Source organism: Teleopsis dalmanni, chromosome 1 (assembly GCF_002237135.1).
Source record: "Teleopsis dalmanni isolate 2A chromosome 1, ASM223713v2, whole genome shotgun sequence".
NCBI lineage: Eukaryota > Metazoa > Arthropoda > Insecta > Diptera > Diopsidae > Teleopsis > Teleopsis dalmanni.
This window is the reverse complement of record NC_051846.1, coordinates 96,260,184-96,273,341: the sequence shown is the minus strand read 5'-3', so window position 1 is coordinate 96,273,341 and position 13,158 is coordinate 96,260,184. Positions and strand designations below refer to the sequence as shown.

The 13,158-nt window shown below is 32.0% G+C and overlaps 1 protein-coding gene across 1 annotated transcript in view; it reads right to left on the bottom strand.

Annotated features, from left to right (window-relative positions):
* The window catches only part of LOC119689349 (centrosomal protein of 135 kDa), a 29,180-nt gene extending 20,628 nt beyond the window's left edge, over nt 1-8,552 (bottom strand). The window contains exon 1 of the mRNA XM_038104169.1: nt 8,314-8,552. Within this exon, the coding sequence (XP_037960097.1) occupies nt 8,314-8,496 (183 nt within the window). The 5' untranslated portion in view covers nt 8,497-8,552. The remainder of the gene's footprint in view (nt 1-8,313) is intronic.
* Between the last annotated feature and the right edge of the window lie 4,606 nt (nt 8,553-13,158).

Genomic DNA, 13,158 nt, shown 5'->3' with positions numbered 1-13,158 from the left:
TTTTTTTTCTTAAATGGTTTTGATTTATTTAGGCATGACAGGAAACATTTTGTCATGCCTAAATTGATATATTGATTTCCTAGTATATTTTGCTAAAGCAGCTAAATTAAATGACCTTATGAATACGACGGGTTTAAGTGTTGTAAATAACTCCATGCCCACTAGGTTTGGCAACAATGTACGACCTACTCTGCTGTCTCTGACTTGAGTAAAGTTTTGCTTTTCGAACAGATTTCGTTTGTGTCTGACCATGACTTATTATTTGTGGCTTTTGATTATAATGCGTCTAATATATTTACTCCTACACAATTTTCTTTTTGGGACTTCAAGTCTATTGATACTCAGAGATTGTTCAGTGAACTAAATTCTGTTGACTGGAGTAGATGTTGGTTTAATGCATCAGTAGATGAAAAATTGGGAGTCTTTAATAACATATGACAGATTTTTTGCATCGTTTTGTGCCGTACCCTACAGTATGTGCAAAAAATTCGTCTTGTCCTTGGTTCAAGCCTTATATTAAACGAAAATTAACTATAGAAATAAAAAATATGCTGTTTGGAAGAAATATCCCACGGCACTCAATTGGATGCGATTTAAAGTGGCTATGAATTTAGCTTCTGCTTCTTCTTCTATTTATAAAACCAAATCAACGTTCTTTAAATCCAAACTTGGAGGTCGTCAGCAAACAAAATCTCTTTGGAATAATAATAAATCTTTAGGAATTATAAAAAACTCCACAGCTGTGTGTTCCTTAGATCTCAATAACTTAAATGATTATTTTGTTTCGTCCGTTGGTAGTAGATTGAGCGTCAATCCTGCTTTTCCTTGTCTTAAACATGCCGACTCTGAGAGTATATTAAGCTTCGAGTGTGTTAGTCAATAAGTAGTTTTAAATAGTGTGATGAAAATTAAATCAAATGACATTGGTATTGATAAAATTCCTTTGAAGTTCTTAAAACTTACACTTCAGTCAATTATTTCTCCTCTGACACATATAATAAATCACTGTTTTACTTCTTCAACATTTCCTAGTGCATGGAAGCTTGCAAAAAAAAAGTCGAATGCATCCCTATGCTCTGACTTTCGCCCAATTAGTATTCTTTCCTCGCTCTCGAAGGTGTGTGAAAATATCATGGCTAACGCTATTCGTTGTCACCTGGATCTTTTCCAGCTGCTTTCCCCTCTACAATCTGGGTTTAGAAAAGGTCATAGCTGCACATCTGCTATGTTGAAAGTACTTGAGGATGTTCGACTCAGCTTTGATCAAAACTTGATTACATATCTATGTCTATTTGATTTTTCCAAGGCTTTTGACCGCGTTGATAATTTTTTGCTTTGCAAAAAACTTGTCAACTCCTTATTTTCTAAGTCGGCGGCAAAATTTATCTTTAGCTATTTAAGTGGAAGGTCGCAGTCTGTTGTGGTATCGAATGAGTTCTCGACTTTTATAAGTCTTAACACTGGAGTTCCTCAAGGGTCCCCTTTTGTTTTCAATTTATATAAATGATGTCTTGCATGGGTATGCTGATGACATCCAAATGTACATTTCTTGTGATTTCACCACTATTGGTAATCTAATTCAAAAGATAAATGTTGATTTAAATAATATTAACACTTGGGCCGTTGAAAATAACATGCTACTTAATGCCAAAAAAAACAACTATTTTGCCAATAAGTAGATTAAAAATAGATGTCAATGGTTTGCCTCAAGCGTCTATTGGGCAATCATTTATTGAATACAATACTTCTGTAAAATGTTTAGGTTTCCATCTAAATACTTACTTACATGCTTGTGATCACATCAATCAAGTTGTTAGGAAAGTATACACTTGCCTCAGATGTCTTAATCTATCAGCGAGATTTACTCCTGTTGCTACTCGCTGCTTGTTGGTAAAACAGTTAATAATCCTTATTATTATGTTTTCCTCGTTAGTTTATTCCAAATTAGACGCGGTGTCTCTTACAAAGTTAAGAAGTTTAACCAATTTCATGACACGATATGTTTACGGTCTCAGAAGATTGGATCACCTAGGTAATTTCAGGAATGCTATCTAGGTTGTGACATTGAACAGTTTGTTAAGATTCGTGTCTGTCTGTTTCTGTTTAATTTGGTTAATGCTAAATCACCTGAATACCTTTTCAGTTGTCTGCAACAAACACCATCTAATAGATCTCTTTTATTTATTATTCCAAGATTTAACATTATTTAACTTTATTTTCACTGGTTTCGGTATCTCCATGATACCGAAACCAGGGAAAAGCCCAGAAGACGTCAAATCATATCGCCCAATAAGTCTACTTCCAATCCTGTCGAAAGTTATGGAAATCCTGTTTCTAAAGCACCTTACACCGATTATCCAACAAAACAAACTCATCCCTGACCATCAATTCGGTTTCGCCGAAAACATAGCACAATAGAACAAATTCATAGACTTGTCAGACAGTGCGATAGATGGTAAGATATATTGCATTGCAGCATTTATAGATATTTTATAAGCTTTTGATCGAGTATGGAATGAGGGCCTTCTTTTCAAACTAAAACTGAATCTACCCCTAAATTTTTTCATATTTATTAAATCACACCTCTCGGCAAGACACTTTTTCATTAAGCATGGAAACGAAAATACAGGACTTCATGATATAGGAGCAGAAGTACCCCAAGGTACAATGCTTTATCTTTGTTATACTGCGGATCTTCCCCTTACTGATGAGAGTGTTATCGGTACATTTGCAGACGACACAGCTTTTTTATCAGTTGACAGTGACCCAATTCGTGCTTCCACCAAACTTCAAATCTGCCTTAACAATGTTGCTCTCTGGATGTAAAACTGACGTATCAAACCAAATGAATCAAAATCTGTCCAGGTAACATTTACTACAAAACGTTCTACATGCCCGCCTTTTTTAATAAACAATACTGAATTACCACAAGCTGAAGAAACAAAATACTTCGGCATACATCTGTATAGTAAGCTAACCTGGAAATAACGCATATTCAAAAAGCGTAAAGCCCTGGGTTTCGAATTGCGAAACTTATTTTGGTTCCTCAGACGAAATTCCAAACTGTAACTCGACAATAAGCTGCTTACATACAAATCTGTACTTAAAACTATATGGAGTTCTGGGGCCCAATTATGGGGTACTGCAGCAGACAAAAATCTGGCAATTATCCAGCGTTTTCAATCTAAAACACTACGAATGATCACAAATGCACCTTGGTATATAACGAATGAACAGCTGCATAAACAATTACATGTTCGGACAATCAAGGAAGAAATAGCTAGTATTTTAAAGAATTAAGCTCATCGCATATATATGCACCCAAACCCGCTGGTTACACATCTGATGTCCCCTTCCAACACTTTTACGAGGCTGAGAAAAAAAACATCGAGAGACATTTTAGATATGTATATATAGGTCACACACTTCTATTTTAAATATATATGGTTATGTCACTGAGCATAGTCCATAAGAGCCTTTCTTCTTTAGATCGTAATAACTATTATTACGAATTATATTTATATATATTACTTATTGTCATTTATACCTGACAGATTGTAATAAAGTAAATGGATTTCAAACAAAAAAAAAATATTAATTGTCACCGTAAATACTTTTTTTAATTTTTTCATATGGTGTGCCAATAATTTTGTTCAGTCTAATCTAATATTTTTTTAATTTTTAATTTTAAAAAATGAAATGTAAGAGATGATATAATGAAATAAAATGAATTTAATTGCAGATTATTTCATCTAAAATAAAATATTGTTGATTAAAAATTGCATCATTGTCACTGTATAACAGTCAAATATGCACTCAAATTGGTCCGAGAACCGGTTGCGAATATTGAGCAGAAGGGATTAGTCGTCGTTATATTGATACATTGTTAGGTTTTCTAAATTTCTAAATAAATTAATTTCTAAATTGTAAATTTGTTAGTTTTTTGAATTGTATTCTAAATTATACATCTCAAAGTTTTTTTGAATTATATTCTAATATTTTGTGGTATACTTTGTTTTGAAACATTTTGTTATTCCATATTCATTCTTTTGAAAACGTGTATATTAATTTTATAATTCATTCTAAGTTTTACAATTTATAAGCATATAAATACGCATAAAAGCTCTGTTCGTGCCGTTTTTACAAATAATTTATCATCAAAAAAAAAGGTGAAACGAAAGCTCCGTGCAGCATTGGTTCGTTACACGCGTAGTCATTGCTTCAAATTTTACAGTTTAATAGTTCCAAGCCTGACACTTGTAGGCTAACTTTTCGGACTGATAAAACCGATTATTTTCAAAGATTAATGATTGGCAGTACTCGACGCACCTATATGCTCAGCCAAGAAACTCAATTATAAAATATGAACAAAACTCTGCTGATTACATAAAACAAAAATTGAAAATACCAGCTTAGTCTTTTCTTTACAAATTCCGAACATACAAGATAGAAACTGATTAGAAGACCTGAAATATCGACAAGTAAAAAAGAGCCGAAAAATCGAAATGACAGTCTCGTACAAGTGGAAACACTTCGTGCATTAAGGAGCAGCTATCAACAGAAGAACAGGAGGGACAATCAGTGACATCACCGAGGCAACTAATATACTACTAATAGTTATCATTTCCATTTTATGTGAGATAGTCGGTATTCACTACTCATCATGTGTGGCCGATAATTTAGACCATCACTATATATAGACACACAGTAATCACAACGTTATTTATAGTATCTATATACCTAAATAGTAATTAAAACAACTAATAGTACCTGAAATATAGTAAAGGAATTTTTTCATATTGAAGTCCATTAAGTGCGAAAGCAGCACTAGTAATTGTTGAATTTCCAAATTGATATAAGCATTGTCCTGTAGTTTGACCGATTTGGGCTTTTATATGTCATGTTACAAAAAAAATGAGTTCCTTAAATAAAGATGTAATATGTGTGTTTTGGTAGCTGTAAAATTAGAATCAATATCTTCATTTTTTAAGGTTGAAACAGATTAAAATGCAGTCAAAGTGGTTTGACTTTATCACCCGCACCAAGCTTGAGTTATACTCAATGCAAGATTAAGCTACAGTCATTAGTTAGAGTATCTCTTGACTCCCACTATAGCTCCAGTATATGGAATGCAGTAGTCACTAACTTGCCTTATTGTGTGCAATGCTACAGAAATGCTTTACTGATTTATCGAATTGCTATTACATAGCGTGTGGGTAACTGCTCAATTTTTAGTTGAATGTTCTTTTGTAGATATATTATCGCTGTATGATTTTTATAAAAAAAAAACTAATCCAAAACATTAAAATGTGTCAATTGATTAATAAGACGTCAATAGGTTTTTCTTAAATTTCTACAACACAATTTATCGACCAATTCTTATCTATGTTAATATCCTTCAATATTTCAAACAACATATTAAACAAATCAAAATTATAGATATTTCAATTAGTTTTTTAAAAAACCTATTACATACAGTGCCGAACATAGTTATTGGCACAGCCAGTAAATTGAATTTTAGCACTATTTTTATCCTATTAATGATGTAATTTTTAATCAATAAAAATTTTTTTTACCATAGATAGAATGCTTAATTTGCTTTTAAATTCATTTTATTTTATCTTATATTCAATTTTTTGAATTTAAGAAACCAATAAAAAAACTAAACAAAACAAAACTGAACAAAAATTATTGGCACAGCTAATGCAAAAATTAAATTAAAAAAAAATATTTTCGATAACAATTAATATTTAGTGGCCCAGCTCTTCAATTTAATAACAGTTACTAATTGCTTTGGAATCGAAAAAATCAATTTTTGTGTCGCTTTTGACCCAATATTCTGCTACTCTTCAAGAGTGTCATCTTCAGTGCTGCTTTCGTTGTTATAGCGCGCTTCTTTAGTCGTCTATCCAATTCTATATTTACACAACCAAGGCAAATCTTATACGAAGATTGGAGAAATGATAGATAGATGCCGCTATACCATTCGGAGCATTATGCACTGTTTCAAGGGGGTGCAAATTACAAAGCACACAGACCGATAAATCTATGAACGACCATGAACGCAACATAATAATATCTCCAATCCAAATTGCAGCTGAGGTTAAGCGAGAGTTTGGCAAGGAAATTCATCCCATAACGGTCAGGAGGACACTAGTTACAACTGTCGTGTTGCTAGACGAAACCCGTTGATTTCAAAAGCTAACCAACAGAATTATCTAGCCTATACAAAGGCGTAGCCAATCGACTTTTGGAACAATGTAACATGGTAGTAAAGGAGTATTTATATGGGGCTGCATTTCCACTGCAGGGATCGGCGAATTGGAATTTATTGACGGCATTATGGATAAAAATTATTTTTAACACATCCTCAAGAAAATCGTCAAAAAAAGTGCCGGAAACTTGAGTTTACCTGCCACATTTAACTTAAAACAGATTATGACCCAAACAATACAGCTTATGATGTGCGTATGTGACTCGTTCTCAGACAAATTTAGTTTTTTTATTGGTTTCTTAATTTTTAAAACTTAAATATAGAATATAAAATAAAATAAAATGAATTTAAAAGCAAACTAAGTATTCCATCTAAAAAAAATTTTTTAAAAATTAAAAATTGCATCATTAACAGGATAAAAATAGTGCTAAACTTCAATTTGCTGGTTGTGCCAATAATTGTGTTCGGCACTGTATATAAATATATACATACAGTCAGGCACAAAAGTTTAAATACACCCTTAAAATTCAAAAATAAACATGTTACTAAAATTGTAAATATGTAATTTTATTTCATTTCATAAATTATTAAAAGTAAAAAAAGTAAATTTACTTTGTTACAAGCATAACGGTTAGTTTAACAAAAACGAAAAAAATGGGAATAAAAGTTTAAATACACATGCAAAAGTTTCGACTAACTATCAATTTTGGGCTATTTTTAACAAAAAAGAAATATTACTATAATACTTGTTTTGTACGAATTTGATGATTATAAGTCTAAATTTGTTATTAGTTGCGTTTTTATTGACAGCATAAGTTATATTAGTCATTATGGGCAAAGGAAAAGGTATAGAGTCAAGCGTTAAAACTTTGGTAATTAAACACATCAAAGGCAAATCCTATCGAGAAATAGGAAAATAATTGAATGTTCCATTTTCAATGAAAAATATGCCTAGAAGCGGAAGAGTAAAAAACACTTTCTCGTCGAGATGTTAGCTATATCCTGAAGGAAGTGCATAAGAATTCAAAAGTTAATGTCTCAGATTTGGGTTGTGACATTACTAAAACTTTGAGCAAACATGTTCATTCACAAGCAGAGTTCCACGAAAGATGCCGCTAATAAGTGAAAAAAATAAACAATTAGATTGAAATTTACAAATAAATACAAAAACAGAGACATGGAATTTAGAAAAACTGTACTTTTCGCTGATGAATGCAATTTCAATTTGTTTAAAAGCGATGGTTGTGCAAGAGTCTGCCACAAACCTAACACCGTTCTTTGAACTACAAATTTGGGGCCAACTGTGAAGTACGGTGGTGATATTGCGATGGTGCGAACAGCAAAAGGAACACCGAGGGTTAGGAATTTAGTTTTCATTGACTGTTTAATGAACCAACATCAATATAAGAGCATAATGCAACAGCATTTTCAGCTTTCTGTAAACAAATTAGGTCTTGAGCATTATTGGATTTCCCGACAAGACAACAATACTCAGCATACCGGCTTGTTAGTGAAAGAATAGTGACTTTATTATGCCCCCCGGCAACTTCATAGTCCTCATCAATCACCAGACCTTAATTCTATTGAGCATGTTTAAGAGTTAATAAAGCGCTAATCGAAAAATATACATACAACTAGCTAGGATTCACTAAAATGAGTTTTTAAGAAAGCTTGGTTTGAAATAACTATGTCAGAAACAGAAAATTCCGTCATTTCCATGTCACGTCGTCTGCAAGCAGTCACAGAAAGTCAGGGCGGTTCAACAAAGTATTTAAGTATTATATTTTGCTGAAAATTTTGTCAATTTCTTTGCATTACATAGAATTTTTGCATGTGTATTTGAACTTTTGTCCCCATAATTTTTTGCTCTCAATAAAGTAAATATTTTTGTTTTAAATTTTAATAATATGGTATATGAAATGATATAAAACTGCATAATTACAATTTTAGTGACATGTTTATTTTTGAATTTTAAGGGACTTGTGTCGCTGACTATACATATAAATATGGCAGTCTTAATTCTTTCGGGCTTATTATATTCGAACATCCAAATTTTTATATGTAACTAATCAAATCAAATGTCTCATTTTACTTGATACCTCCAAGAAATTCATGAAATTCTGCTTACAACCACGAAAATTGACAGTCGCCTTGATCAAATCTTCTAAGATCGCGCTCACGAGTGGAACTCCAGTAATCGGTAAAGAATATTTTTCGTAACCTAATATATTTAAACTACTTCGCAAATCGTTAAAACACTCAAAATTTAGCATGTTTTGCATCGTTTTATTTTTTAAATGAATTGTATCTTATACTGTCAAGTGTAACAAAAAATTTAGTTTGAGAGGAATCATTTGTCGAAATCAAAGAACATATTGTAGGAATGGTAACTTCATTAATAATAAAACTGGTTTTTTAAATGACTATTAATATTCCTCTATGTTGATGTGGTGATAAAAGGGTTTTAAAAGTGGCATATGCTTTTATATTGTTTACAAAATATTTTAATATATTTGTAAATGCATCACATTGTCAAACTGTGCAATCAATGTCTAAAAAAATGCACTAAAAATTTCGTGTATATATATTTTTATTAATGTAATTATTGACACATTATTTAAAAAAATTGTTTGATATAACATATATATTGTAAATAGGACCCTGATAGTTATAAAACAAATAAAAATCACCTAATAACTATTATCATTCGCATTTTAAAACTCAAAAAATAATTAAATTTGCTTTATATTATATTCCTCAAAAATAAAATTTTTTGTGCCTTTTTTCACGCAGAAATAATATGAAATCACAGAAACAACTACCTTACATGAAAAATGCATTTTATACTTTTTCGTTTTAAAAATATTCGGCAGGCCATTGCGAGTTATTCATGATTTTTATATATGTATATAAGAATTTTAAAAGTTATTTCTGCGCGAAAAATTAAAAAGCACATAAAATAAGTGTTTTTGATGAATATAATGTAAAGCAAATTTAATAATAATTTTTTGAGTTTTATTTTAAATTGCTCATATAAATTAATTTATTTATTAAAATAATACTTTTTTTAATCTTCTTCCTCTATTTGTTTTTTATTGATTTATTGTTGCCGCTTCCGCGTCGTACTTAAATCTAATCATATCGCGTAAGCGTCGTACTTAAAACTAAACGTTAAAATAAATTTACAATAAATATAACCCTCAATATCCATTACGGGATATTGTTTTGCAAAAATTGAACAACAGTAATTTGTTTTGATAAAATTGTAACAAAACAAATATTACTTACGGGATATTGTTTTGATACAATTGATCAATAGTTATAATGATCATTAAAATAAATGTTTATTAACTTATATAAAAAGCATGCATAACATTAAGGAAAAAGTTGTTAGAATGATAACCATATACTTAAATATGAGTTAAGACAACGTTTTGTTGCTGCTTTTTATCATAAAAATTTTTGAAATAACTGTTATTTTCGGTTTCTAATTTTAATACTTTTATACTACTTTAAAAAAGCGTGTTAAAAATTTAAACATATAAGTTTTTTGTAAGTAAAAATTTTAAAAAGCGTCGTTGATAACATAATAAGCATCGAACATTTTTGTATCATAGTAACAACAAAATAAAAAATGTTCAACACTGAAATAAATAATCGCTTTAACCATTTCATGCTGTTTTCAAAAATCAACTAAATGATACTTGCCAGAAGTTGTTCTATTATTTATAGCTAAAAAAAAACTAAAATAAAAACTGCTCATCAACGAAGTGAAGAAATACTATGTTTAGACACACCTTAATTTTGCAAAAATCTTGATTTCATTTTCGTTTAAGCGAAATTAAATTGTTTATCCATACAAAATTCAGTTTTAAGGTTAGAACAAAATTAAGGAAAATGGCTTTAATTTCGTTAAAACGAAAGCTGAAATAAAAGGACATTTCAAATGTAAATACGCGTAAAATAAAATTCAAGCAAAAGATAAAATTGAGTCAGGTGTCATTTTCTTCAAATAAATGTCAGTGAATATTGATTTGAATAAAATCGGGAAATTATTTTGAAAGCAGTGCTAATTTTTATAATTAAGAAAATATTGTAACTGTTATTAATTTAAATAGAGTGAAAAATAATAATTAGCAAACTGTGCAAGGAAATTTGTGTTATATTTAAATCACACTGCGCGAATAATGATCATTAACTGCTCAACTGCTCAAGTTGGAATGTCGTTCCTGCGTGTCAGAAGAAGTACAACATAACAAACAAGTACAAAACGACCAAATCAATGAATGTTCAAGTATTTGTTGCATTTGCCGTGAATACACGCGTTTCGAATGCGGTCCGCTGGTTTGGTATATAATTCCTGGAGTTGAACTGTATGTAACGACAAAAAGTTCTTAAATGCGGTGTTATATAGGAGCGATGAAGAACTGCAGCGGATAAGTATTCTTTAGTTTTTTTGTATTTTTTGAATTGTATTATTAAATTTTATTTGTTTTGGTGTTCTTTTTGCAAAATAATTGTACACATACATTCTCAGCTGATAGAGACAGCAAATAAAATTATCAACACAGAAACATTACAAAATGAATTAGTGTTAGAAAACTGTCAAATAAATTAATCAATTGAACACAAAAGTTTGTGCGATCGTGTAATGTTGTACCCCAATTTAGCAAAATATTTAAATTTAATCAGCAAATTATAAATTTGCCAGCAAAGTATTATTTTGAACTTGTTTTCTGAATTTTGAACATTTAAAATTTACAAGTACCAAATTGTTTAAATTTCCTGAATAATTTAAAAGGTATCCAACTCTGAGTGGGCAAAGAACATCATCTTTATAGAAATAAAACGTATCTCAAAAAATAATGGTGAAGGACATGGTATAGTAAACATACCATTATTCCCCAAGCCTGATGATAGTGTTGAAGATAAACTATAACAACTGTCTGCGATAATGGAATCTCAAACACATATTAATAAGGGTATCCGGGATCTCCTGGCACAGGTAGTTAAGATGTATAAAACGGAACAAGAAAGGGGGCCACAACTACCACACAAGCCACAAAAAAGTAAGTAGGAGTATGGCTTCCATTAGTGTGCAAACTCAGGGAGCACTAAAGCGTTCTGTGAATGAGAAACAAAACGGGCCACCATCCAAAGTTCAGATTAGAGAAATCGGAAACAAGGAGCAGGGAACATCTTGTCACAAATGGCAGCTAGTGCAAAAGAAAAAGAAAAATACTGCGACAAAACTGAACCTTCTTAAAGCGCCAAGAGTGAGACCGGAAGCAAGAAGTTTCTGCACTGAAATGAAGAATACACTTCAGGACTATGCTAGTGTAATATACTTAACACAACACACTCTAATAGAGTGCAGAAATCTGGACGAGGTAACGTCCAACGAAGAGGTGTGCGCGGCGATTGCTGATCAATTTCCAGCAATAAACGTAAGCGGCATCAACGTCAAGTTTTGGCGTTCCGCAAGGGACAACACACTATCAGCGATTATTGACCTTCCTGCTAAGGATGCCAGTGTACTGATCACAGCTGCCTCAGTCAGAGTGGGCTGAGTGAGCTGTAGGATTAGAAAACATATCGCACCCATGAGGTGCTTTAAATGCCTACAATTTGGATATCCTGCTAGACAGTGCAAAAGCATTTATGAAAGATTAAGCACATGTCATATAGCAAAAATGTGCTCGGCTCAACCAAAATGAATTCAATGTCCGAAAAACTGCAAGGGTGGTAATCTACACTACTCAAGAAGTTCCAAATGCGAATCGTACAAGAAGGCTATACAGGAGCTTAAGTCCAAAAAATGATTAAATTTCTACAATTGAACTTAAATCGATGTGAGGCTGCCCAAGACCACTTATCCCAAACAACTTTGGAATTATAGTCAGATGTAATCGTAATTAGTGAATTTTACAAATTAGAAGAAACCTCTAAATGGGTTCAAGATACTTGAGTAAAGGCAGCCATTTGCCTAGGAAAGGACATAATATTTGAACTAAGCGTATTGATGCAAAAGGAAGGTTTAGTACTTGTTAGAATCCGAGGTATCTATATATGTAGCTGCTATATATTCCCAAATATCTCCCAGGAAAGATTTCAAGAGTTCTAGATAGGCTATTCGGAACAGTCCGAAACAAAACTCCCATCATTGCAGGAAATTTCAATGCTTGGGCACTCGATTACGACGCACCGACGTAGAGCCCCATAAGAGACGTTCACCTCACTTAACAACACAAATGAACAATGGGCATATCCTAACCTTCGACAATTTTAGAGGCCTATCCCACATAGATTTCACCTTTGCCATCCCGTCATTAGTTAGGTGTTCGCAATGGAAAGTAACAAACCACTACACCCACAACGATCATTATTTCAATTGGTTTTTCATATCGTTGAAGAAGTTTGTTTTAAAAAAATCACTGAAAAAAGCACAGTAAATAGGCTGGAAAACTAAGTGTCTCGACAAAGAGGTAATAGAATTCATGGCCGAGAACATGAGTTTCGGAGACGGGGAACAATATAGAAGATCTCTATATTCAGGGATGTGTTCAAACGCTGCTTATAGGAAGAATTTTTCCATCGTGTTGGAAAAAGCAAAGATTGATGCTTATAAATAAAAATAGCAAACACTCAGAGCTAGCATCATCTTACAGACCTTCATGCTTACTGGACACTGCAGGTAAGTTCCTTGAAAGAATTGTATGTTTTGCGCGGTGGGAACCTTAGATGTCAAAAATGCTTTCAACTCTGCTAAGTAGAGTAGCATCTTAAATGCACTGATGAAAATAAGAGTCTCAGAATATCTTTTGAATATTATGTATTATATCATATTTTAAAGGCAGATTATTCTTAAATGATACAGAATCTGGACCCAAAACATATAAGATTATGGGAGAGGTTCCCCAGGGATCACTTCCAGGGTCAATTCT